The sequence below is a fragment of the Oncorhynchus nerka genome, linkage group LG17, assembly GCF_034236695.1.
Source record: "Oncorhynchus nerka isolate Pitt River linkage group LG17, Oner_Uvic_2.0, whole genome shotgun sequence".
NCBI classification, from domain to species: Eukaryota; Metazoa; Chordata; class Actinopteri; order Salmoniformes; family Salmonidae; genus Oncorhynchus; species Oncorhynchus nerka.
The window spans coordinates 2,238,336-2,265,388 of NC_088412.1; the positions used below are offsets into that span (position 1 = coordinate 2,238,336).

The 27,053-nt window shown below is 56.8% G+C and overlaps 1 protein-coding gene across 1 annotated transcript in view; it reads left to right on the forward strand.

Moving 5' to 3' along the window:
* Positions 1-482: 482 nt before the first annotated feature.
* The window catches only part of ccdc33 (coiled-coil domain containing 33), a 101,126-nt gene continuing 74,555 nt past the window's right edge, over positions 483-27,053 (forward strand). Inside the window, exons 1-3 of the mRNA XM_065002766.1 lie at positions 483-553; positions 3,422-3,555; positions 3,689-3,728. Of these exons, the coding sequence (XP_064858838.1) occupies positions 506-553; positions 3,422-3,555; positions 3,689-3,728 (222 nt within the window). The 5' untranslated portion in view covers positions 483-505. The remainder of the gene's footprint in view (positions 554-3,421; positions 3,556-3,688; positions 3,729-27,053) is intronic.

Below are 27,053 nucleotides of genomic sequence, written 5' to 3' on the forward strand. Positions count from 1 at the left end.
GTGCTAGGTTCTACCAGTGAGGTGCTAGATTCTACCAGTGAGGTGCTAGGTTCTACCAGTGAGGTGCTAGGTTCTACCAGTGAGGTGCTAGGTTCTACCAGCGAGGTGCTAGGTTCTACCAGCGAGGTGCTAGATTCTACCAGTGAGGTGCTAGGTTCTACCAGCGAGGTGCTAGTTGTGGACGATAATGATTGAGATGTGTGCTGTATCCCTGCTCCAGTGAAAAACAAGGTAGGAGGTCTCTTCGTCTGCTGTGAAGGTTGACTGACAGCTTTAGGTCAATACTAGCGTAGTATTTGTTTATGAGGGATGGGCTGTAGCTAGGTAATTCCATGGTAATACTCTTCTCATATCTCTACTGTGAGTTTATATAACCCTGGTAACCATTAGCACTTTGTACGTACACAGTGAATTAGAGACACATGTTTTACACACTGTAGAGTCGTTGAACAAGAGCTGGTTAGCATACAAGAGTGGCTTGGATTTACCATAGTGATGTAACAGAATGTATAGTGAGAAGATGAAGAGGTTCTACAGGCCAAGCTCCAGTACTGTGAGTAGTGCATTGAGAGGATTGTCGTGGGCTATAGTAGAGCTGATGAGTTTCTGTGATATAATGGCTTGTTTTGTCCTCCTAGATATGTCAAGTGGACAGCTTTTATTAACAGATCTGTGGTTGTTCATAGTACTGATGGTTTAGGCTTACTGATGTACCGTTGACTATCTTTTAACATATTCAGAGTTATGCAGAGTTCAGAGTTATGCCTGGTGGGATTTTTTTGAAACATTGTAGATACGCTGATTGACAATTCGATTTCCTTTTGGTGATTAGTATTTATTATTTTCTATTCTATTATTCCAGGCATGTGAAAGAGTTTTATGCTTTTAGATAGATATAGTGCCTTCAGAACGATTTTTCCCCCCTGCGTTTTGCTGTTTTAAAACCTGAATTAAAAATGGATTCAATTTTAGATTTATTTTAAATCATTGGCCTACACACCATAACACACCATAACACACCATAACACACCATAACACACCATAACACACCATAACCCACCATAACACACCATAACACACCATAACACACCATAACCCACCATAACACACCATAACACACCATAACCCACCATAACACACCATAACACACCATAACACACCATAACACACCATAACCCACCATAACACACCACCACCATAACACACCATAACACACCATAACCCACCATAACACACCATAACACACCATAACACACCATAACACACCATAACACACCATAACACACCATAACCCACCATAACACACCATAACACACCATAACACACCATAACACACCATAACCCACCATAACCCACCATAACACACCATAACACACCATAACACACCATAACACACCATAACCCACCATAACCCACCATAACACACCATAACACACCATAACACACCATAACCCACCATAACCCACCATAACACACCATAACACACCATAACACACCATAACACACCATAACCCACCATAACACACCATAACACACCATAACACACCATAACCCACCATAACCCACCATAACCCACCATAACCCACCGTAACCCACCATAACACACCATAACACACCATAACACACCATAACACACCATAACACACCATAACCCCATTTCAAAGTGGAATTATGTTTTTCGAAATTTCCACAAATTCGTTTCAAAATGAAAAGCTGAAATGTCTTGAGTCAACTCCTTTTGTTTTGGCAAGTCTAAATAGTAGGAGTAAAAATGTGCTTAACAAGTTGCCGGAGAGGAAGGAAACTTCTCAGAGATTTCACCATGAAGCCAATGGTGACAATGAAACAGTTAGAGTTTAATGGCTGTGATAGAAGAAAAAAGTATGGATCTACAACATTGTAGTTACTCCACAAAACTAACCTAAATTGACAGAGTGAAAAGAAGGAAGCCTGTTCAGAATAAAAATATTTAAAAACATGCATCCTGTTTACAAGAAGGCACTAATGTAAAACTGCAAAATATGTGGTAAAGAGATTAACTTTATATCCTGAATACATTAGCGTTATGTTTGGGGCAAATCCAACACTGAGTAACTGAGTACCACTCTTAATATTTTTCAAGTGTAACCGATGTGAAATGACTAGCCAGTTAGCGGTGGTGGGCGCTAATAGCGTTTCAATCGGTGACATCACTTGCTCTGAGACCTTGAAGTAGTGGTTCCCCTTGCTCTGAGACCTTGAAGTAGTGGTTCCCCTTGCTCTTCCCCAGCTATACTGTTAAACAAGCATGGTGGTGTCTGAATCATGTTATGGGTATGCTTGTCATCTGCAAGGACTAAGGAGGTTTTTTTATGATAAAAATAAACGGGATAGAGCTAAGCACAGGCAAAATGCTTGAAGAAAACCTGGTTCAGTCTGCTTTCTACCAGACACTGGGAGTTGAATTCCAATTTCAGCAGGAGAACAACCTGAAACACAAGGCCAAAAATAGACCGGAGTTGCCTACCAAGATGACATTGAATGATCCTGAGTGGCCTAGTTGCAGTTTTGAGTTAAATCGGCTTGAAATTCTATGGCAAGACTTGAAATGAAAATGGCTGTCTAGCAATGATCAACAACCAACTTGACAGAGCTTGAAGAATTTTAAAAAGAATAATGGGCAAATATTGTACAATCCTGGTGTGCAAAGCTCTTAGAGACTCACCCAGAAAGACTCACAGCTGTAATCACTCTTAGAGACTTACCCAGAAAGACTCACAGCTCTTAGAGACTCACCCAGAAAGACTCACAGCTCTTAGAGACTTACCCAGAAAGACTCACAGCTGTAATCACTCTTAGAGACTTACCCAGAAAGACTCACAGCTGTAATCACTATTAGAGACTTACCCAGAAAGACTCACAGCTGTAATCACTCTTAGAGACTTACCCAGAAAGACTCACAGCTGTAATCACTGCCAAAGGCGATTCTAACATATATTGACTCAGGGCTGTGAATACTTACGTAAATTAGATATTTCTGTATTTCATTTTCAATAAATTTGCAAACATTTATAAAAACATGTTTTTGCCTTGTCATTATGGGGTATTGTGTGTAATTGTGTGACAAAAATATTTAACACTAGAACCGCCTTAGGCCAACGGCCACTGACTTTAGATTTAGTAAATGACCCCCCCCCACCCCTAAAAAAAATGATGTCCTGCTCCTTCCCCGACTTTTCCTAAATGTTTGTATTTTTCACTGTTCAGTTGTCAGAATTTTTTGAAGTACCACATTTAGCCAGGCGCTAAATGCATCACTCTCTCTCCTCACTGAATGAATGACACAAAAAAAATTGGAAAAAGGGGGTATGAATACTTACTGAAGGCTGTAGATGGTTCAAGTTCAGAACAACGTGATTTTCTTTCTTCTCTCTTTCCCCAGAAGGATGGTCTACCGTCATACGATGCCCTGGCCCGGATCCTCCCAGACAACACCACTCCAGCTGGGGAAACAGAGGAACCACAGAGCAACAGACATATCAACCAGACCTATCAGAAACACACGCCACACAAAAGGTAACTCAGTTTGTCAAAATGGTCTTTGATATTGATACGTAGCGGTACAATGGTCACCAAATATTCATTTCTAGCTGAGTATTGATGATCATCAAAATGTTTTTTCCTTTCCGTATCCTTTCCGTATCATCAGAGCTCCTCTCCCTGACTTTGACGATGACCTTCAAAGCAAAGTGAGTAAAGCATCTATACCCTCACAAACCACTCTTCAAAATCACTTGACCGGTCCTCAATGAGGAGTGAGACATGTGCAACTGGGCTGGTTGCCTGACTCTCCTCCGAAATCCTCTGTGTCTGAGAGACAACCCTCGTCTCTGGCCCCTGGCGTAGAACTAGGAGGCTGGTTGCCTGACTCTCCTCCGAAATCCTCTGTGTCTGAGAGACAACCCTCGTCTCTGGCCCCTGGCGTTGAACTAGGAGGCTGGTTGCCTGACTCTCCTCCGAAATCCTCTGTGTCTGAGAGACAACCCTCGTCTCTGGCCCCTGGCGTAGAACTAGGAGGCTGGTTTGCAGATGGTAAATTCCTCTAGGCTGCCAAGAGACTTCTGTGTCTGTGTGCTGGTTAGTTATTCAGGGAAGAACGAAGACTGAAAGGCCAACTAGGCGATCCACGGGGAGGCTTGTTGAGGGAGCCCATAGGGACACTGGAGGCTGTGGGATTCAGACAGTCTGAAATGGTGTATAGCTCCTCCAATGTGATCAACATGGCTGCGGATAGAATAGTTGAACATTTATCTGTGTGTCTGAACGACTAGAGAGAAAAACATGTTGATGAGACACCTTCTGGTGCTCGTGGACGAGGTGTCAACGTCATCAAATCTCATGCTGTTGGCCTCATTCTATACTCTAGTTATATGTCTTAGTAACGAGGATATTGATCAATCATGTTGTTGGCCTCATTCTATACTCTAGTCATATGTCTTAGTGAACGAGGTGTTGGCCTCATTCTATACTCTAGTCATATGTCTTAGTAACGAGGAGACTTTATCAATCATGTTGTTGGCCTCATTCTATACTCTAGTCATATGTCTTAGTGAACGAGGTGTTGACCTCATTCTATACTCTAGTCATATGTCTTAGTAACGAGGATATTGATTAATCATGTTGGTTTTAGACCCATTTAGTCTGGATTTAATGGAGCCAGATCGGCACGTTATTATACTTTAAAACATTAGTTGTAAAGAATATGTTGCCTTTGTAATACCTCTACCCTTATGTTCATACCAGCACACACACACACACACACACACACACACACACACACACACACACACACACACACACACCCTTTCATCATATAGCCTCCCAGGGAGCGAGCTGACTGCCATCTGTTTGTGATGTGATTGTCCTGGAGCGACAGAGAGGAGTGCTGCAGTGAGGCCTCCATCCTGTTGTGTCTTCAAAGCAGAAGGAGAGAAGGGAGAGAGAGAGAGAGAGAGGGGAGGGAGAGACCCCCTCACACACTTCTCATCACAGGACCCCCTCATCCACTCCTCCCTGCCACTATATTCCCTTGCTCCCCCATCACGGCCCTCCCTCACTCTCTCGTCATCTCCCCGTCTCCCATCCCCGTACCCCCAACCCCCTGGTGAGCCTCCGCCCGTCCCCTGTCTCATCTGCAGTCATATGATTGTCACCTTGTGCCCTTTCAATTAGACGCTCAATTTCATCCCCAGGTCTCAGGGGGCTACTACCACCCAACCACTCCCTCCTCCTCCTCCCTCCTCCTCCTCTCCCTCTCCCCATACCCCTCCCTCCTCCTACTCCCTCCTCCTCCTCTCCCCATACCCCTCCCTCCTCCTACTCCCTCCTCCTACTCCCTCCTCCTCCTCTCCCAATACTCCTTCCTCCTCCTCCCTCCTCCTCCTTTCCCAATACTCCTTCCTCCTCCTCCTCTCCCCATAACCCTCCGTCCTCCTCCCTCCTCCTCCTCCCTCCTCCTCCTCTCCCAATACTCCTTCCTCCTCCTCCTCTCCCCATACCCCTCCCTCCTCCTCCCTCCTCCTCCTCCCTCCTCCTCCTCTCCCAATACTCCTTCCTCCTCCTCCTCTCCCCCATACCCCTCCGTCCTCATCTCCCCATACTCCCTCCTCCTCCTCTCCCCTATACTCCCTCCTCCTCCTCCTCATCTCCCCATACCCCTCCCTCCTCCTATCCCCATACTCCCTCCTCCTCCTCTCCCAATACTCCCTTCCTCCTCCTCCTCCTCATCTCCCCATACCCCTCCCTCCTCCTCCTCCTCCTCTCCCCATACTCCCTCCTCCTCCTCTCCCAATACTCCTTCCTCCTCCTCCTCCTCTCCCCATACCCCTCCCTCCTCCTCCCCCATACTCCCTCCTCCTCCTCTCCCCATACTCTCCCCATACTCCCTCCTCCTCCTCCTCTCCCCATACTCCGTCCTCCTCCTCCTCTCCCCACACTCCTTCCTCCTCCTCCTCCTCCTCCTCCTCTTCTCCCCATACTCCTTCCTCCTCCTCCTCCTCCTCCTCTCCCCATACTCCTTCCTCCTCCTCCTCTCCCCATTCTGCTTACTCCTTCACCCTCCTCTCCCCATACTCCTTCCTCCTCCTCCTCCTCTCCCCATACTCCCTTCCACCTCCTCCCCTCCTCTCCCCCATACTCCTTCCTCCTTCTCTCTCTCCCCATACTCCCTTTCTCCTCCTCCTCCCTCCTCTCCACATACACCTTCCTCCTCTCCCCATACCCCCTCCTCCTTCTCTCCTATTCTCCTTCCTCCTCCTCCTCCTCCTCTCCCCATACTCCTTCCTCCTCCTCTTCCCCCTCTCCCCATACTCCTTCCTCCTCCTCTTCCTCCTCTCCCCATACTCCCTCCTCCTCCCTCTCCCCATACTCCTCCTCCTCCTCTCCCCATACTCCTTCCTCCTTCTCTTCCTCCTCTCCCCATACTCCTTCCTCCTCCTCCTCCTCTCCCCATACTGCATCCTCCTCCTCCCCCCATACTCCTTCCTCCTCCTCCTCTCCCCATACTCCTTCCTCCTCCTCCTCCTCTCCTCTCCCCATACTGCATCCTCCTCCTCTCCCCATACTCCTTCCTCCTCCTCCTCCCCCCATACTCCTTCCTCCTCCTCCTCTCCCCATACTCCTTCCTCCTCCTCCTCCTCTTCCTCCTCTCCCCATACTGCATCCTCCTCCTCTCCCCATACTCCTTCCTCCTCCTCCTCTCCCCATACTCCTTCTTCCTCCTCCTCCTCCTCTCCCCATACTCCTTCCTCCTCCTCCTCCCCCCATACTCCTTCCTCCTCCTCCTCTCCCCATACTCCTTCCTCCTCCTCCCTCCTCCTCCTCTCCCCATACTGCATCCTCCTCCTCTCTCCCATACTCCTTCCTCCTCCTCCTCTCCCCATACTCCCCTCCTCCTCTCCCCATACTCCTCCTCCCCTCATCCTCTCCCCATACTCCTTCCTCCTTCTCTTCCTCCTCTCCCCATACTCCTTCCTCCTCCTCCTCCTCCTCCTCTCCCCATTCTGCTTCCTCCTCCACCCTCCTCTCCCCATACTCCCTTCCTCCTCCTCCTCCTCTCCCCATACTCCATCCTCCTTCTCCTCTCCCCATACTCCTTCCTCCTCCTCCTCTCCCCATACACCTTCCTCCTCTCCCCATACTCCCTCCTCCTCCTCCTTCTCTCCCCATTCTCCTTCCTCCTCCTCTTCCTCCTCTCTCCCCATACTCCTTCCTCCTCCTCTTCCTCCCTCTCCCCCATACTCCTTCCTCCTCCTCTTCCTACTCTCCCCATACTCCCTCCACCTCCTCTCCCCATACTCCTCCTCCTCCTCCTCTCCCCATACTCCTTCCTCCTTCTCTTCCTCCTCTCCCCATACTCCTTCCTCCTCCTCCTCCTCCTCCTCTCCCCATACTGCATCCTCCTCCTCCCTCCCCCCATACTCCTTCCTCCTCCTCCTCTCCCCATACTCCTTCCTTCCTTCTCCTCCTCCTCCTCCTCTCCCCATACTGCATCCTCCTCCTCTCCCCATACTCCTTCCTCCTCCTCCTCCTCCCTCCCCCCATCTCCTTCCTCCTGCTCCTGTCCCTTACTCCTTCCTCCTCCTCCTCCTCCTCCCATCACCCCATACCATCCTCCTCCTCCCCCCATACTCCCTTTCCTCCCTCCTCCTCCTCTCCCCATACTCCTTCCTCCTCCTCCTCCCCCCATACTCCTTCCTCCTCCTCCTCCTCCCCCATAATCCTTCCTCCTCCTCCTCCTCTCTCCATACTGCATCCTCCTCCCCCCCATACTCCTTCCCCTCCTCCCTCCCCCATCCTTCCTCCTCCTCCTCCTCCTCCTCTCCCCATACTGCATCCTCCTCCTCCTCTCCCCATACTCCTTCCTCCTCCTCCTCCCCCCATACCTCTTCTTCCTCCTCCCCTCTCTCCCCATACTCCTTCCTCCTCCTCCTCCCTCCTCCTCTCCCCATACTGCATCCTCCTCCTCTCCCCCATACTCCTTCCTCCTCCTCCTCTCCCCATACTCCCTCCTCCTCCTCTCCCCATACTCCTTCCTCCTCCTTCCTCTTCCTCCTCTCCCCATTCCTCCTCCTCCTCCTCTCCCCATTCTGCTTCCTCCTCCCACCCTCCTCTCCCCATTCTGCTTCCTCCTCCACCCTCCTCTCCCCATACTCCTTCCTCCTCCTCCTCCTCTCCCCTTCCTCCTCCTCCTCCTCCTCTCCCCATACTCCTTCCTCCTTCTCCTCTACCCATACTCCTTCTCCTCCTCCTCCCTCCTCTCCCCATACTCCTTCCTCCTCCTCCTCTCCCCATACACCTTCCTCCTTTCCCCATACTCCCTCCTCCTCCTCCTTCTCTCCCCATTCTCCTTCCTCCTCCTCTTCCTCCTCTCCCCATACTCCTTCCCTCCTCCTCCTCCTCTCCCCATACTCCTTCCTCCTCCTCTTCCTCCTCTCCCCATACTCCCCTCCTCCTCCTCTCCCCCTACTCCTCCTCCCTCCTCTCCCCATACTCCTTCCTCCTCCTCCTCTCCTCCTCTCCCCATACTCCTTCCTCCTCCTCTTCCTCCTCTCCCCATCTCCCCTCCTCCTCCCTCTCCCCATACTCCTCCTCTCTCCCCGCCTCTCCTTCCTCCTTCCTTCCTCCTCCCCCATACTCCTTCCTCCTCCTCCTACTCCTCCTCTCCCCCCATACTGCATCCTCCTCCTCCCCCATACCCTTCCTCCTCCTCCCCCCATACTCCTTCCCTCCTCCTCCTCCTCCTCTCCCATACTGCATCCTCCTCCTCTCCCCATACTCCTTCCTCCTCCTCCCTCTCCCCATACTCCCTCCTCCTCATCTCCCCATACTCCTCCTCCTCCATACTCCTTCCTCCTCCTCTTCCTCCTCTCCCCATACTCCTTCCTCCTCCTCTTCCCTCCCTCCCCCATACTCCCTCCTCCTCCTCTCCCCCATCCCTCCTCCTCTCCCCCATACTCCTTCCTCCTCCTCTTCCTCCCTCTCCCCATACTCCTTCCTCCTCCTCCTCCTCTCCCCATACTCCCTCCTCCTCCTCCCCCCATACTCCTCCTCCTCCTCCCCCATACTCCTTCCTCCTTCTCTTCCTCCTCTCCCCATACTCCTTCCTCCTCCTCCTCCTCCTCCTCTCCCCATACTGCATCCTCCTCCTCCCCCCATACTCCTTCCTCCTCCTCCTCTCCCCCATACTCCTTCCTCCTCCTCCTCCTCCCTCCTCTCCCCATACTGCATCCTCCTCCTCTCCCCATACTCCTTCCTCCTCCTCCTCTCCTCCCCCATACTCCCTTCCCTCCTGCTCCTGTCCCCCCTCTCCTTCCTCCTCCTCTCCTCCTCTCCCCATACTCCTTCCTCCTCCTCTCCCCCCATACTCCTTCCTCTCCTCTCCTCCTCTCCTTCCCTCCTCCTCCCCCCATACTCCTTCCTCCTCCTCCTCTCCCCATAATCCTTCCTCCTCCTCCTCCTCTCCATACTCCCTCCTCTCCCCATACTTCCTTCCTCCTCCTCCTCTCCCCATACTCCTTCCTCCTCCTCCCTCCTCCTCTCCCCATACTCCATCCTCCTCCTCTCCCCATACTCCTTCCTCCTCCTCCCTCCCCATACTCCTTCCTCCTCCTCCTCCCCCATACTCCTTCCTCCTCCTCCTCCCCCCTCTCCCCATACTGCATCCTCCTCCTCTCCCCATACTCCTTCCCCTCCTCCTCCTCTCCCCATACTCCCTCCTCCTCCTCTCCCCCATACTCCTCCTCCTCCTCCTCCTCTCCCCATACTCCTTCCTCCTTCTCTTCCTCCCCCATACTCCTTCCTCCTCCTCCTCTCTCCCCCATTCTGCTTCCTCTCCACCCTCCTCTCCCCATTCTGCTTCCTCCTCCACCCCCTCCTCTCCCCATACTCCTTCCTCCTCCTCCCTCCTCTCCTCCTTCCTCCTCCTCCTCCTCCTCTCCCCCATACCTTCCTCCTTCTCCTCTACCCATACTCCCTTCTCCTCCTCCTCCCTCCTCTCCCCATACTCCTTCCTCCTCCTCCCTCTCCCCCCACACCTTCCTCCTTTCCCCATACTCCCTCCTCCTCCTTCTCTCATTCTCCTTCCTCCTCCTCTTCCTCCTCTCCCCCATACTCCTTCCTCCTCCTCTTCCTCCTCTCCCCATACTCCTTCCTCCTCCTCTTCCTCCTCTCCCCATACTCCCTCCTCCTCCTCTCCCCATACTCCTCCTCCTCCTCTCCCCATACTCCTTCCTCCTCCTCTTCCTCCTCTCCCCATACTCCTTCCTCCTCCTCTTCCTCCCCTCTCCCCATACTCCCTCCTCCTCCTCTCCCCATACTCCTCCTCCTCCTCTCCCCATACTCCTTCCTCCTTCTCTTCCTCCTCTCCCCATACTCCTTCCTCCTCCTCCTACTCCTCCTCTCCCCATACTGCATCCTCCTCCTCCCCCCATACTCCTTCCTCCTCCTCCTCTCCCCATACTCCTTCCTCCTCCTCCTCCTCCTCTCCCCATACTGCATCCTCCTCCTCTCCCCATACTCCTTCCCCTCCTCCTCCTCTCCCCATACTCCCTCCTCCTCATCTCCCCATACTCCTCCTCCTCCTCTCCCATACTCCTTCCTCCTCCTCTTCCTCCTCTCTCCCCATACTCCTTCCTCCTCCTCTTCCTCCTCTCCCCATACTCCCTCCTCCTCCTCTCCCCATACTCCTCCTCCTCCTCTCCCCCATACTCCTTCCTCCTCCTCTTCCTCCTCTCCCCTACTCCTTCCTCCTCCTCTTCCCTCCCTCTCCCCATACTCCCTCCTCCTCCTCTCCCCTTACTCCTCCTCCTCCTCTCCCCATACTCCTTCCTCCCTTCTCTTCCTCCTCTCCCCATACTCCTTCCTCCTCCTCCTCCTCCTCCTCTCCCCATACTGCATCCTCCTCCTTCCCCCATACTCCCTTCCTCCTCCTCCTCTCCCCCATACTCCTTCCTCCTCTTCTCCCCATACTGCATCCTCCTCCTCTCCCCTCTATACTCCTTCCTCCTCCTCCTCTCCCCATACTCCTTCCTTCCTCCTCCTCCTCCTCCTCCCCTCCTCCTCCTCCTCCTCCTCTCCCCATACTGCATCCTCTCCTCTCCCCATACTCCTTCCTCCTCCTCCTCCCCCATACTCCCTCCTCCTCCTCCTCCCCTCCTCCTCCTCTCCCCATACTGCATCCCTCCTCCTCCCCCATACCCTTCCTCCTCCTCTCCCCATACTCCTTCCTCCTCCTCTTCCTCCTCCTCTCCCCATACTCCTCCTCCTCCTCCCCATATCCTCCTCCTCCTCCTCCTCTCCCCATACTCCTTCCTCCTTCTCTTCCTCCCTCTCCCCATACTCCTTCCCTCCTCTCCCCATTCTGCTTCCTCCTCCACCCTCCTCTCCCCATACTCCTTCCTCCTCCCTCCCTCCTCTCCCCATACTCCTTCCTCCTCCTCCTCCTCCTCTCCCCATACTCCTTACCCTTCTCCTCTACCCATACTCCCTTCTCCTCCTCCTCCCTCCCTCTCCCCATACGCCTTCCTCCTCCTCCTCTCCCCATACACCTTCCTCCTCTCCCCATACTCCCTCCTCATCCTCCTTCTCTCCCCATTCTCCTTCCTCCTCCTCCTCCTCCTCTCCCCATACTCCTTCCTCCTTCTCTTCCTCCTCTCCCCATACTCCTTCCTCCTCCTCCTCCTCTCCTCCTCCTCCTCCCCATACTGCATCCACCTCCCCCCACTCCTTCCCTCCTCTCCTCTCCCCATACTCCCTTCCTCCCTCCTCTCCCCATACCATCCTCCTCCTCTCCCCTACTCCTTCCTCCTCCTCCTCTCCCCATACTCCTTCCTCCTCCTCCTCTCCTCCCTCCTCCTCCTCTCCCCCATACTGCATCCTCCTCCTCTCCCCATACTCCCTTCCCTCCTCCTCCTCCCCCATACCCTTCCTCCTCCTCCTCCTCCTCCTCTCCCATACTGCATCCTCCTCCTCCCCCATACTCCTCCTCCTCCCCCCCATACTCCTTCCTCCTCCTCTTCCTCCTCCTCTCCCCATACTCCCCTCCTCCTCTCCCCATACCCTCCTCCTCCCCTCCTCTCCCCATACTCCTTCCTCCTTCTCTTCCTCCTCTCCCCATACTCCTTCCTCCTCCTCTCCCATTCTGCTTCCTCCTCCACCCTCCTCTCCCCATACTCCTTCCTCCTCCTCCCTCCTCTCCCCATACTCCTTCCTCCTCCGCCTCCTCTCCTCCTCTCTCCCCATACTCCTTCCTCCTCCTACTCTTCTCCTCCTCCTCTCCCCATACTCCTTCCTCCTCCCTCCTCCCCCCTCTCCCCATATCTCCTTCTTCCCCCATTCTCCTTCCTCCTCTTCCTCCTCTCCCCATACTCCTTCCTCCTCCTCTTCCTCCTCTCCCCATACTCCTTCTTCCTTCTCCTCCCCATACCCCTCCTCCTCCTCCTCCCTCCTCTCCCCATACTCCTTCCTCCTCCTCCTCCCCCATACTCCTCCCCTTTCCCCATACTCCCTCCTCCTCCTCCTCCCCCATTCTCCTTCCCTCCTTCCTCCCCCCATACTCCTTCCTCCTCCTCTTCCTCCTCTCCCCATACTCTTCCTCCTCCTCCTCCTCCCCCATACCCTCCCTCCTCCTCTCCCCATACTCCTTCCTCCTCTCTTCCTCCTCTCCCCATACTCCTTCCTCCTCCTCCTCCTCCCCCATCTGCTCTCCCCATACTGCATCCTCCTCCTCCCCCCATACTCCTTCCTCCCTCCTCCTCTCTCCCCATACTCCTTCCCCTCCTCCTCTCCTCCTCTCCCCATACTGCATCCTCCTCCTCTCCCCATACTCCTTCCTCCTCCTCCTCTCCCCATACTCCCTCCTCCATCCTCCTCCTCCTCCCCCATACTCCTTCCTCCTCCCTCTCCTCTCCCCATACTCCTTCCTCTCCTCTCCCCATACTCCCTCCTCCCTCCCCATACTCCTTCCTCCTCCTCCTCCTCCTCCTCCCTCCCTCTCCCCATACTCCTTCCCCCCTCCTCCTCTCCCCATACTCCTCCTCCTCCTCTCCCCCATACTCCTTCCTCCTCCTTCCTCCCCCATACTCCTTCCTCCTCCTCTCCTCCTCTCCCATACTGCTTCCTCCTCCTTCCTCCTCCTCCTCTCCCCCATACTCCTTCCTCCTCCTCTCCCCCATACCATCCTCCTCCCCCCCATACTCCTTCCTCCTCCCCTCCTCTCCCCATACTCCTTCCTCCTCCTCCCCATCCTCCTTCCTCCTCCTCTCCCCATTCTCCTCCTCCTCCCCCATACCCTTCCCCCTCCTCCTCCCCCCCATACTCCTTCCCTCCTCCTCCTCCTCCTCCCTCCTCTCCCCATACATCCCCTCCTCCTCTCCCCATACCCTTCCTCCTCCTCTCCCCATACCCTTCCTCCTCCTCCCTCCTCTCCCTCCCCATACTCCCTCCTCCTCCTCTCCCATACTCCTCCCTCCTCCTCCTCTCCCCATACTCCTTCCTCCTCCTCCTCCTCCCCCATACACCTTCCTCCTCCTCTCCCCATTCTGCTTCCTCCTCCACCCTCCTCTCCCCATTCTCCTTCCTCCCTCCTCCCTCCCTCTCCCCATACTCCTTCCTCCTCCTCCTCCTCCTCTCCCCATACTCCTTCCTCCTTCTCCTCTACCCATACCCTTCTCCTCCTCCTCCCTCCTCTCCCCATACGCCTTCCTCCTCCTCTCTCCCCATACACCTTCCTCCTTTCCCCCATACTCCCTCCTCCTCCTCCTTCTCTCCCCATTCTCCTTCCTCCTCCTCTTCCTCCTCTCCCCATACTCCTTCCTCCCCTCCTCCTCCTCTCCCCATACTCCTTCCCTCCTCCCTCTCCCATCCCCATACTCCCTCCTCCTCCTCCTCTCCCCATACTCCTCCTCCTCCCTCCTCTCCCCCATACACCTTCCTCCTTTCCCACATACTCCCTCCTCCTCCTCCTTCTCTCCCATTCTCCTTCCTCCTCCTCTTCCTCCTCTCCCCCATACTCCTTCCTCCTCCTCCCTCCTCTCCCCCATACCCTTCCTCCTCCTCTTCCTCTCCCCCATACTCCTTCCTCCTCCTCTCCCCATACTCCATCCTCCTCCTCTCCCCATACTCCTTCCTCCTTACTCTTCCTCCTCTCCCCATACTCCTTCCTCCTCCTCCTCCTCCTCCCTCTCCCCATACTGCATCCTCCTCCTCCCCCCATACTCCTTCCTCCCTCCCTCCCTCCCCATACTCCTTCCTCCTCCTCCTCCTCCTCTCCCCATACTGCATCCTCCTCCTCTCCCCATACTCTCCTCCTCCCCCCATACTCCTTCCTCCTCCTCCTCTCCCCATACTCCTTCCTCCTCCTCCTCCTCCTCCTCTCCCCCATACTCCTTCCCTCCTCCTCTCCCCATACTCCTTCCTCCTCCTCCCCATACTCCTTCCTCCTCCCTCCTCCCCCCATACTCCTCCTCCTCCTCCTCCCTCCCCCCATACTCCTTCCTCCTCCTCCTCCCCCCATACTCCTTCCTCCTCCCCTCCCCCCCATACTCCTTCCTCCTCCTCCTCCCCCCATACTCCTTCCTCCCTCCTCCTCCCCCATACTCCTTCCCTCCTCCTCCCCCCATACTCCTTCCTCCTCCTCCCCCCATACTCCTTCCTCCTCCTCCTCTCCCCCTACTCCTTCCTCCTCCTCCTCCTCCTCCCCATCCCATACTCCCTCCTCCTCCCTCCCCCATACCCTTCCTCCTCCTCCTCCTCCCCATACTCCTTCCTCCTCCTCCTCTCCCCATACTCCATCCTCCTCCTCTCCCCATCTCCTTCCTCCTCTCCTCTCCCCATACTCCTTCCTCCCCTCCTCTCCCCATACTCCTTCCTCCTCCTCCTCCTCCTCCTCTCCCCATACTGCATCCTCCTCCTCTCTCCTCCTCCCCTCCTCTCCCCATCCTCCTTCCTCCTCCCTCCCCATCCTCATCCTCCTCCTCTCCCCATATCCTCCTCCTCCTCCCCTCCTCCCCCATTCCTTCCTCCTCCCTCCTCCCCTCTCCCCATACATCCCCTCTCCCATACTCCTTCCTCCCTCTCCCCATACTCCTTCCTCCTCTCCTCCTCCTCTCCCCATACTCCCTCCTCCTCCTCCCCCATACTCCCTCCTCCTCCTCCTCCTCTCCCCATACTCCTTCCTCCTTCTCTTCCTCCTCTCCCCATACTCCTTCCTCCTCCTCTCCCCATTCTGCTTCCTCCTCCACCCTCCTCTCCCCATACTCCTTCCTCCTCCTCCCTCCTCTCCCCATACTCCTTCCTCCTCCTCCTCCTCCTCTCCCCATACTCCTTCGTCCTTCTCCTCTACCCATACTCCCTCCTCCTCCTCCTTCTCTCCCCATTCTCCTTCCTCCTCCTCTTCCTCCTCTCCCCATACTCCTTCCTCCTCCTCTTCCTCCTCTCCCCATACTCCTTCCTCCCTCCTCTTCCTCCCCTCACCCCATACTCCCTCCTCCTCCTCTCCCCATACTCCTCCTCCTCCTCCTCCTCTCCCCATACTCCTTCCTCCTTCTCTTCCTCCTCTCCCCATACTCCTTCCTCCTCCTCCTCCTCCTCCTCTCCCCATACTGCATCCTCCTCCACCCTCCTCTCCCCATACTCCTTCCTCCTCCTCCCTCCTCTCCCCTTCCTCCTCCTCCTCCTCCTCTCCCCATACTCCTTCCTCCTTCTCCTCTACCCATACTCCCTTCTCCTCCTCCTCCCTCCCTCTCCCCATACTCCTTCCTCCTCCTCCTCTCCCCATACACCTTCCTCCTTTCCCCATACTCCCTCCTCCTCCTCCTTCTCTCCCCATTCTCCTTCCGCCTCCTCTTCCTCCTCTCCCCATACTCCTTCCTCCTCCTCTTCCTCCTCTCCCCATACTCCTTCCTCCTCCTCTTCCTCCTCTCCCCATACTCCTCCTCCTCCTCTCCCCATACTCCTTCCTCCTCCTCCCCTCCTCCTCCTCTCCCCATACTGCATCCTCCTCCACCCTCCTCTCCCCATACCCTTCCTCCTCCTCCCTCCTCTCCCCTTCCTCCTCCTCCTCCTCCTCTCCCCATACTCCTTCGTCCTTCTCCTCTACCCATACTCCCTTCTCCTCCTCCCTCCCTCCTCTCCCCATACTCCTTCCTCCTCCTCCTCTCCCCATACACCTTCCTCCTCTCCCCATACTCTCTCCTCCTCCTCCTTCTCTCCCCATTCTCCTTCCTCCTCCTCTTCCTCCTCTCCCCATACTCCTTCCTCCTCCTCTTCCTCCTCTCCCCATACTCCTTCCTCCTTCTCCTCTACCCATACTCCCTTCTCCTCCTCCTCCCTCCTCTCCCCATACTCCTTCCTCCTCCTCCTCTCCCCATACACCTTCCTCCTTTCCCCCATACTCCCTCCTCCTCCTCCTTCTCTCCCCATTCTCCTTCCTCCTCCTCTTCCTCCTCTCCCCATACTCCTTCCTCCTCCTCTTCCTCTCCTCTCCCCATACTCCTTCCTCCTCCTCTTCCTCCTCTCCCCATACTCCCTCCTCCTCCTCCTCTCCCCATACTCCTCCTCCTCCTCCCTTCCCATACTCCTTCCTCCTTCTCTTCCTCCTCTCCCCATACTCCTTCCCTCCTCCTCCTCCTCCTCTCCCCATACTGCATCCTCCTCTCCCCCCATACTCCTTCCTCCTCCTCCTCTCCCCATACTCCTTCCTCCTCCTCTCCCCATACTCCTTCCTCCCTCCTCCCCCATACTCCTTCCTCCTCCTCCTCTCCCCATACTCCTTCCTCCTCCTCTCCCCATACTGCATCCTCCTCCCTCTCCCCATACTCCTTCCTCCTCCTCTCCCCATACTCCTTCCTCCTCCTCTTCCTCCCTCTCCCCATACTCCCTCCCCTCCTCCTCTCCCCATACTCCTCCTCCTCCTCTCCCCCATACTCCTTCCTCCTCCTCCTCCTCCTCTCCCCCCATACTCCTTCCTCCTCCTCCTCCTCCTCTCCCCATACTGCATCCTCCTCCTCCTCCCCATACTCCTTCCTCCTCCTCTCCCCATACTGCATCCTCCTCCTCTCCCCCATACTCCTTCCTCCCTCCTCCTCTCCCCCATACTCCTTCCTTCCTCCTCCTCCTCCTCCTCCTCCTCCTCCTCCTCCTCTCCCATACTGCATCCTCCTCCTCTCCCCATACTCCTTCCTCCTCCTCCCTCCCCCATACTCCTTCCTCCTCCTCCTCCTCCTCCTCCTCTCCCCATACTGCATCCTCCTCCTCTCCCCATACCCTTCCTCCTCCTCTCCCCATACTCCTTCCTCCTCCTCTTCCTCCTCCTCTCCCCATACTCCCTCCTCCTCCTCTCCCCATACTCCTCCTCCTCCTCCTCTCCCCATACTCCTTCCTCCTTCTCTTCCTCCTCTCCCCATACTCCTTCCTCCTCCTCTCCCCATTCTGCTTCCTCCTCCACCCTCCTCTCCCCCATACTCCTTCCTCCTCCTCCCTCCCTCCCCATACCCTTCCTCCTCCTCCTCCTCCTCTCCCCATACTCCTTCGTCCTTCTCCTCTACCCATACTCCCTCCTCCTCCTCCTTCTCTCCCCATTCTCCTTCCTCCTCCTCTTCCTCCTCTCCCCATACTCCTTCCTCCTCCTCTTCCTCCTCTCCCCATACTCCTTCCTCCTCCTCTTCCTCCTCACCCCATACTCCCTCCTCCTCCTCTCCCCATACTCCTCCTCCTCCTCCCTCCTCTCCCCCATACTCCTTCCTCCTTCTCTTCCTCCTCTCCCCATACTCCTTCCTCCTCCTCCTCCTCCTCCTCTCCCCATACTGCATCCTCCTCCACCCTCCTCTCCCATACTCCTCCTCCTCCTCCCCCATACCTCCTCCTCTCCCCATACTCCTTCCTCCTCCTCTTCCTCCTCCCTCTCCCCATACTCCCTCCTCCTCCTCTCCCCCCATACTCCTCCTCCTCCTCCTCCTCTCATTCTCCTTCCTCCTTCCTCTCCTCCCTCCTCTCCCCATACCCTTCCTCCTCCTCTCCCCATTCTGCTTCCTCCTCCACCCTCCTCTCCCCATACTCCTTCCTCCTCCTCCCTCCTCTCCCATACTCCTTCCTCCTCCTCCTCCCTCTCCCCATACTCCTTCCCTTCTCCTCTACCCATACTCCTCCTCCTCCTCCTTCTCTCCCCATTCTTCCTCCTCCTCTTCCTCCTCTCCCCATACTCCTTCCTCCTCCTCTTCCTCCTCTCCCCATACTCCTTCCTCCTCCTCTTCCTCCTCACCCCATACTCCCTCCTCCTCCCTCTCCCCCATACTCCTCCCTCCTCCTCTCCCCCATACTCCTTCCTCCTTCTCTTCCTCCTCCTCTCCCCATACTCCTTCCTCCTCCTCCTCCTCCTCCATACTGCATCCTCCTCCACCCTCCTCTCCCCATACCCTTCCTCCTCCTCCTCTCCCCTTCTCCTCCCTCCTCCTCTCCCCATACTCCTTCCTCCTTCTCCTCCCCATACTCCCTCCTCCTCCCCTCCTCCTCTCCCCATACTCCTTCCTCCTCCTCCTCTCCCCCCATACACCTTCCTCCTCTTCCCCCATCCTCCCTCCTCCTCCTCCTTCCTCTCCCCATCTCCCCATACTGCATCCTCTTCCTCCTCTCCCCATACTCCTTCCTCCTCCTCTTCCTCCCTCCCCATACTCCTTCCTCCTCCTCCTCCTCCTCTCTCCCCATACTCCTCCTCCTCCTCTCCCCATACTCCTTCCTCCTCCTCCTCCTCCCCTCTCCCCCATACTCCATCCTCCTCCACCCTCCTCTCCCCCATACTCCTTCCTCCTCCCTCCCTCCTCTCCCTCCCTCCCTCCTCCTCCTCTCCCCATACTCCTTCCTCCTTCTCCTCTACCCATACTCCCTTCTCCTCCTCCTCCCTCCTCTCCCCATACTCCTTCCTTCCTCCCTCCTCTCCCCATACACCTTCCTCCTCTCCCCATACTCTCTCCTCCCCTCCTCCTCCTCTCCCCATTCTCCTTCCTCCTCCTCTTCCTCCTCTCCCCATACTCCTTCCTCCTCCTCTTCCTCCTCTCCCCATACTCCTTCCTCCTTCTCCTCTACCCATACTCCTTCTCCTCCTCCTCCCTCCTCTCCCCATACTCCCTTCCTCCTCCTCCTCTCCCCATACACCTTCCTCCTTTCCCCATACTCCCTCCTCCTCCTCCTTCTCTCCCCATTCTCCTTCCTCCTCCTCTTCCTCCTCTCCCCATACTCCTTCCTCCTCCTCTTCCTCCTCTCCCCATACTCCTTCCTCCTCCTCTTCCTCCTCTCCCCATACTCCCTCCTCCTCCTCTCCCCATACTCCTCCTCCTCCTCTCCCCATACTCCTTCCTCCTTCTCTTCCTCCTCTCCCCATACTCCTTCCTCCTCCTCCTCCTCCTCTCTCCCCATACTGCATCCTCCTCCCCCCATACTCCTTCCTCCTCCTCCTCTCCCCATACTCCTTCCCTCCTCCTCCCCATACTGCATCCTCCTCCTCCCCCATACTCCTCCTCCTCCTCCTCTCCCCATACTCCTTCCTCCTCCTCTCCCCATACTGCATCCTCCTCCCTCTCCCCATACTCCTTCCTCCTCCTCTCCCCATACTCCTTCCTCCTCCTCTTCCTCCCCTCTCCCCATACTCCCTCCTCCTCCTCTCCCCCCATACTCCTCCTCCTCCTCTCCCCATACTGCATCCTCCTCCTCCTCCTCCTCTCCCTACTCCTTCCTCCTCCTCCTCCTCCCTCTCCCCATACTGCATCCTCCTCCTCTCCCCATACTCCTTCCTCCTCCTCTCCCCCATACTGCATCCTCCTCCTCTCCCCATACTCCCTTCCTCCTCCTCCTCTCCCCCATACTCCTTCCTTCCTCCCCTCCTCCTCCTCCTCCTCCTCCTCCTCCTCTCCCCATACTGCATCCTCCTCCTCTCCCCATACTCCTTCCTCCTCCTCCTCCCCCCATACTCCTTCCTCCTCCTCCTCCTCCTCCTCCTCTCCCCATACTGCATCCTCCTCCTCTCCCCATACTCCTTCCTCCTCCTCTCCCCATACTCCTTCCTCCTCCTCTTCCTCCTCCTCTCCCCATACTCCCTCCTCCTCCTCTCCCCATACTCCTCCTCCTCCTCCTCTCCCCATACTCCTTCCTCCTTCTCTTCCTCCTCTCCCCATACTCCTTCCTCCTCCTCTCCCCATTCTGCTTCCTCCTCCACCCTCCTCTCCCCATACTCCTTCCTCCTCCTCCCTCCTCTCCCCATACTCCTTCCTCCTCCTCCTCCTCCTCTCCCCATACTCCTTCTCCCTTCTCCTCTACCCATACTCCCTCCTCCTCCTCCTTCTCTCCCCATTCTCCTTCCTCCTCCTCTTCCTCCTCTCCCCATACTCCTTCCTCCTCCTCTTCCTCCTCTCCCCATACTCCTTCCTCCTCCTCTTCCTCCTCACCCCATCCTCCCTCCTCCTCCTCCTCTCCCCATACTCCTCCTCCTCCTCCTCTCCCCCCATACTCCTTCCTCCTTCTCTTCCTCCTCCCCCATACTCCTTCCTCCTCCTCCTCCTCCTCCTCTCCCCATACTGCATCCTCCTCCACCCTCCTCTCCCCATACTCCTTCCTCCTCCTCCCTCCTCTCCCCTTCCTCCTCCTCCTCCTCTCCCCATACTCCTTCCTCCTTCTCCTCTACCCATACTCCCTTCTCCTCCTCCTCCCTCCTCTCCCCATACTCCTTCCTCCTCCTCCTCTCCCCATACACCTTCCTCCTTTCCCCATACTCCCTCCTCCTCCTCCTTCTCTCCCCATTCTCCTTCCTCCTCCTCTTCCTCCTCTCCCCATACTCCTTCCTCCTCCTCTTCCTCCTCTCCCCATACTCCTTCCTCCTCCTCTTCCTCCTCTCCCCATACTCCCTCCTCCTCCTCTCCCCATACTCCTCCTCCTCCTCTCCCCATACTCCTTCCTCCTTCTCATCCTCCTCTCCCCATACTCCTTCCTCCTCCTCCTCCTCCTCCTCTCCCCATACTGCATCCTCCTCCTCCCCCATACTCCTTCCTCCTCCTCCTCTCCCCATACTCCTTCCTCCTCCTCCTCCTCCTCTCCCCATACTGCATCCTCCTCCTCTCCCCATACTCCTTCCTCCTCCTCTCCCCATACTGCATCCTCCTCCTCTCCCCATACTCCTTCCTCCTCCTCCTCTCCCCATACTCCTTCCTTCCTCCTCCCTCCTCCTCCTCCTCCTCCTCCTCCTCCTCCTCTCCCCATACTGCATCCTCCTCCTCTCCCCATCCCTTCCTCCTCCTCCTCCCCCATCCTCCTTCCTCCCCTCCTCCTCCTCCTCTCCCCATACCATCCTCCTCCTCTCCCCATACTCCTTCCTCCTCCTCTCCCCATACTCCCTTCCTCCTCCTCCTCCTCCTCCTCTCCCCATACTGCATCCTCCTCCTCCTCCCCATACTCCTTCCTCCTCCCTCCTCCCCCCATACTCCTTCCTCCTCCTCCCTCTCCCCATACTCCTTCCTCCTCCTCTTCCTCCTCCTCTCCCCATACTCCCTCCTCCTCCTTCTCCCCATACTCCTCCTCCCTCCTCCTCTCCTCTCCCCATACTCCTTCCTCCTTCTCTTCCTCCTCTCCCCATACTCCTTCCTCCTCCTCTCCCCATTCTGCTTCTCTCCTCCACCCTCCTCTCCCCCATACTCCTCCTCCTCCTCCCTCCTCCCCTACTCCTTCCTCCTCCTCCTCCTCCTCTCCCCATACTCCTTCCTTTCTCCTCTCCCCATACCCTTCTCCTCCTCCTCCCTCCTCTCCCCATACTCCTTCCTCCTCCTCCTCTCCCCATACACCTTCCTCCTCCCCATACTCCTCTTCCTCCTCCTTCTCCCCCATTCTCCTTCCTCCTCCTCTTCCTCCCCCCATACTCCTTCCTCCTCCTCTTCCTCCTCTCCCCATACTCCTTCCTCCTTCTCTTCCTCCTCTCCCCCATACTCCTTCCTCCTCCTCCTCCTCCTCCTCTCCCCATACTGCATCCTCCTCCACCCTCCCCCCCCCATACTCCTTCCTCCTCCTCCTCCCCCTCCCCCATACTCCTTCCTCCTCCTCCTCCTCCTCTCCCCATACTGCATCCCCTTCCTCCTCTCCCATACTCCTTCCTCCTCCTCCCCCATACTCCTTCCTCCTCCTCCTCTCCCCATACTCCTCCTCCTCCTCCTCCTCCTCCTCCTCCTCTCCCCATACTGCATCCTCCTCCTCCTCTCCCCATACTCCTTCCTCCTCCTCTCTCCCCATACTGCATCCTCCTCCTCTCCCCATAGTCCTTCCTCTTCCTCCTCCCCCATACTCCTTCCTCCTCCTCTCCCCATACTGCATCCCCTCCTCCCTCCCCATCCTCCTCTCCCCATACTCCTCCTCCGCCTCCTCCTCTCCCCCATACTCCTTCCTCCTCCTCCTCTCCCCATACTCCTTCCCCTCCTCCTCCTCCTCCTCCTCCTCCTCTCCCCATACTGCATCCTCCTCCTCTCCCCATACTCCTTCCTCCTCCTCCTCCCCCATACTCCTTCCTCCTCCTCCTCCTCCTCCTCCTCCTCCCCATACTGCATCCTCCTCCTCCTCCTCCCCCCCATACTCCTTCCTCCTCCTCTCCCCCATCTCTCCCCATCCTCCTCCTCCTCCTCTCCCCATACAGCTCCTTCTCCCTTCCCCATACTCCTTCCTCCACCCTCCTCCTCCCCCCATACTCCTTCCTCCTCCTCCTCTCCCCATACTCCTTCCTCCTCCTCTTCCTCCTCCTCTCCCCATACTCCCTCCTCCTCCTCCTCTCCCCATACTCCTCCTCCTCCTCCTCCTCTCCCCATACTCCTTCCTCCTTCTCTTCCTCCTCTCCCCCCATACTCCTTCCTCCTCCTCCTCCTCCTCTCCCCCATTCTGCTTCCTCCTCCACCCTCCTCTCCCCATACTCCTTCCTCCCCTCCTCCCTCCTCTCCCCATACTCCTTCCTCCTCCTCCTCCTCCTCTCCCCATACTCCTTCGTCCTTCTCCTCTACCCATACTCCCTTCTCCTCCTCCTCCCTCCTCTCCCCATACTCCTTCCTCCTCCTCCTCTCCCCATACACCTTCCTCCTCTCCCCATACTCCCTCCTCCCCTCCTCCTTCTCTCCCCATTCTCCTTCCTCCTCCTCTTCCTCCTCTCCCCATACTTCTTCCTCCTCCTCTTCCTCCTCTCCCCATACTCCTTCCTCCTCCTCTTCCTCCTCACCCCATACTCCCTCCTCCTCCTCTCCCCATACTCCTCCTCCGCCTCCTCCTCTCCCCATACTCCTTCCTCCTTCTCTTCCTCCTCTCCCCATACTCCTTCCTCCTCCTCCTCCTCCTCCCCCATACTGCATCCTCCTCCTCCCCCCCATACTCCTTCCTCCTCCTCCTCTCCCCATACTCCTTCCTCCTCCTCCTCCTCCTCCTCCTCTCCCCATACTCCTCCTCCTCCTCCTCCTCTCCCCATACTCCTTCCTCCTTCTCTTCCTCCTCTCCCCATACTCCTTCCTCCTCCTCCTCCTCCTCCTCTCCCCATTCTGCTTCCTCCTCCACCCTCCTCTCCCCCATACTCCTTCCTCCTCCTCCTCCTCTCCCCATACTCCTTCCTCCTCCTCCTCCTCCTCTCCCCATACTCCTTCGTCCTTCTCCTCTACCCATACTCCCTTCTCCTCCTCCTCCCTCCTCTCCCCATACTCCTTCCTCCTTCTCTTCCTCCTCTCCCCATACTCCTTCCTCCTCCTCCTCCTCCTCCTCTCCCCATTCTGCTTCCTCCTCCACCCTCCTCTCCCCATACTCCTTCCTCCTCCTCCCTCCTCTCCCCATACTCCTTCCTCCTCCTCCTCCTCCTCTCCCCATACTCCTTCGTCCTTCTCCTCTACCCATACTCCCTTCTCCTCCTCCTCCCTCCTCTCCCCATACTCCTTCCTCCTCCTCCTCTCCCCATACACCTTCCTCCTCTCCCCATACTCCCTCCTCCTCCTCCTTCTCTCCCCATTCTCCTTCCTCCTCCTCTTCCTCCTCTCCCCATACTTCTTCCTCCTCCTCTTCCTCCTCTCCCCATACTCCTTCCTCCTCCTCTTCCTCCTCACCCCATACTCCCTCCTCCTCCTCTCTCCCCATACTCCTCCTCCTCCTCCCTCCTCTCCCCATACTCCTTCCTCCTTCTCTTCCTCCTCTCCCCATACTCCTTCCTCCTCCTCCTCCTCCTCTCCCCATACTGCATCCTCCTCCTCCCCCATACTCCTTCCTCCTCCTCCTCTCCCCATACTCCTTCCTCCTCCTCCTCCTCCTCCTCCTCTCCCCATACTCCTCCTCCTCCTCCTCCTCTCCCATACTCCTTCCTCCTTCTCTTCCTCCTCTCCCCATACTCCTTCCTCCTCCTCCTCCTCCTCCTCTCCCCATTCTGCTTCCTCCTCCACCTCCTCTCCCCATACTCCTTCCTCCTCCTCCCTCCTCTCCCCATACTCCTTCCTCCTCCCTCCTCCTCCTCTCCCCATACTCCTTCGTCCTTCTCCTCTACCCATACTCCCTTCTCCTCCTCCTCCCTCCTCTCCCCATACTCCTTCCTCCTCCTCCTCTCCCCATACACCTTCCTCCTCTCCCCATACTCCCTCCTCCTCCTCCTTCTCTCCCCATTCTCCTTCCTCCTCCTCTTCCTCCTCTCCCCCCATACTTCTTCCTCCTCCCTCTTCCTCCTCTCCCCATACTCCTTCCTCCTCCTCTTCCTCCTCACCCCATACTCCCTCCTCCTCCTCTCCCCATACTCCTCCTCCTCCTCCTCCTCTCCCCATACTCCTTCTTCCTTCTCTTCCTCCTCTCCCCATACTCCTTCCTCCTCCTCCTCCTCCTCTCCCCATACTGCATCCTCCTCCTCCCCCCCTCCTTCCTCCTCCTCCTCTCCCCATACTCCTTCCTCCTCCTCCTCCTCCTCCTCCTCTCCCATACTGCATCCTCCTCCTCTCCCCATACTCCTTCCTCCTCCTCCTCCTCCTCCTCCTCCTCCTCTCCCCATACTGCATCCTCCTCCTCCTCTCCCCATACTCCTTCCTCCTCCTCCCTCTCCCCATACTGCATCCTCCTCCTCTCCCCATACTCCTTCCTCCTCCTCCTCCCCCAATACTCCTTCCTCCTCCTCCTCTCCCCATACTGCATCCTCCTCCTCTCCCCATACTCCTTCCTCCTCCTCCTCCTCCTCTCCCCATACTCCCTCCTCCTCCTCTCCCCATACTCCTCCTCCTCCTCTCCCCATACTCCTTCCTCCTTCTCTTCCTCCTCTCCCCATACTCCTTCCTCCTCCTCCTCCTCCTCTCCCCATACTGCATCCTCCTCCTCTCCCCATACTCCTTCCTCCTCCTCCTCTCCCCATACTCCTTCCTCCTCCACCCTCCTCTCCCCATTCTGCTTCCTCCTCCTCCTCTCCCCATACTCCTTCTTCCTTCTCTTCCTCCTCTCCCCCATACTCCTTCCTCCTCCTCCTCCTCCTCTCCCCATACTGCATCCTCCTCCTCCCCCCATACTCCTTCCTCCTCCTCCTCTCCCCATACTCCTTCCTCCTCCTCCTCCTCCTCCTCCTCTCCCCATACTGCATCCTCCTCCTCTCCCCATACTCCTTCCTCCTCCTCCCCCCATACTCCTTCCTCCTCCTCCTCTCCCCATACTCCTTCCTCCTCCTCCTCCTCCTCCTCCTCCTCATCTCCCCATACTGCATCCTCCTCCTCCTCTCCCCCATACTCCTTCCTCCTCCTCCTCCCCATACTGCATCCTCCTCCTCTCCCCATACTCCTTCCTCCTCCTCCTCCCCCAATACTCCTTCCTCCTCCTCCCTCCTCCTCTCCCCATACTGCATCCTCCTCCTCTCCCCATACTCCTTCCTCCTCCTCCTCCTCCTCTCCTCATACTCCCTCCTCCTCCTCCTCTCCCCATACTCCTCCTCCTCCTCTCCCCATACTCCTTCCTCCTTCTCTTCCTCCTCTCCCCATACTCCTTCCTCCTCCTCCTCCTCCTCTCCCCATACTGCATCCTCCTCCTCTCCCCATACTCCTTCCTCCTCCTCCTCTCCCCATACTCCTTCCTCCTCCACCCTCCTCTCCCCATTCTGCTTCCTCCTCCTCCTCTCCCCATACTCCTTCCTCCTCCTCCTCTCCCCATACCCCTTCCTCCTCCTCTCCCCATACTCCTTCCTCCTCCTCCTCTCCCCATACTGCTTCCTCCTCCTACCAAACCCTGCCTATAACCACACCGCCCTAGATTGGAATCTGAATCCCCCCTCTACCTCCCAGCCTCTATTCAGCTCTTTATACACACCCTGACTGACAGACACACCCTGACTGATGGACACACCCTGACTGATGGACACACCCTGACCCTGACTGATGGACACACCCTGACTGATGGACACACCCTGACTGATGGACACACCCTGACTGATGGACACACCCTGACCCTGATGGACACACCCTGACTGATGGACACACCCTGACCCTGACTGATGGACACCCTGACCCTGATGGACACACCCTGACTGATGGACACACCCTGACTGATGGACACACCCTGACTGATGGACACACCCTGACCCTGACCGATGGACACACCCTGACCCTGATGGACACACCCTGACTGATGGACACACCCTGACCCTGACTGATGGACACACCCTGACCCTGATGGACACACCCTGACTGATGGACACACCCTGACTGGTGGACACACCCTGACCCTGATGGACACACCCTGACTGATGGACACACCCTGACCCTGACTGATGGACACCCTGACCCTGATGGACACACCCTGACTGATGGACACACCCTGACTGGTGGACACACCCTGACCCTGATGGACACACCCTGACTGATGGACACACCCTGACTGATGGACACACCCTGACTGATGGACACACCCTGACCCTGACTGATGGACACACCCTGACTGCTGGACACACCCTGACCCTGATGGACACACCCTGATGGACACACCCTGATGGACACACCCTGATGGACACACCCTGA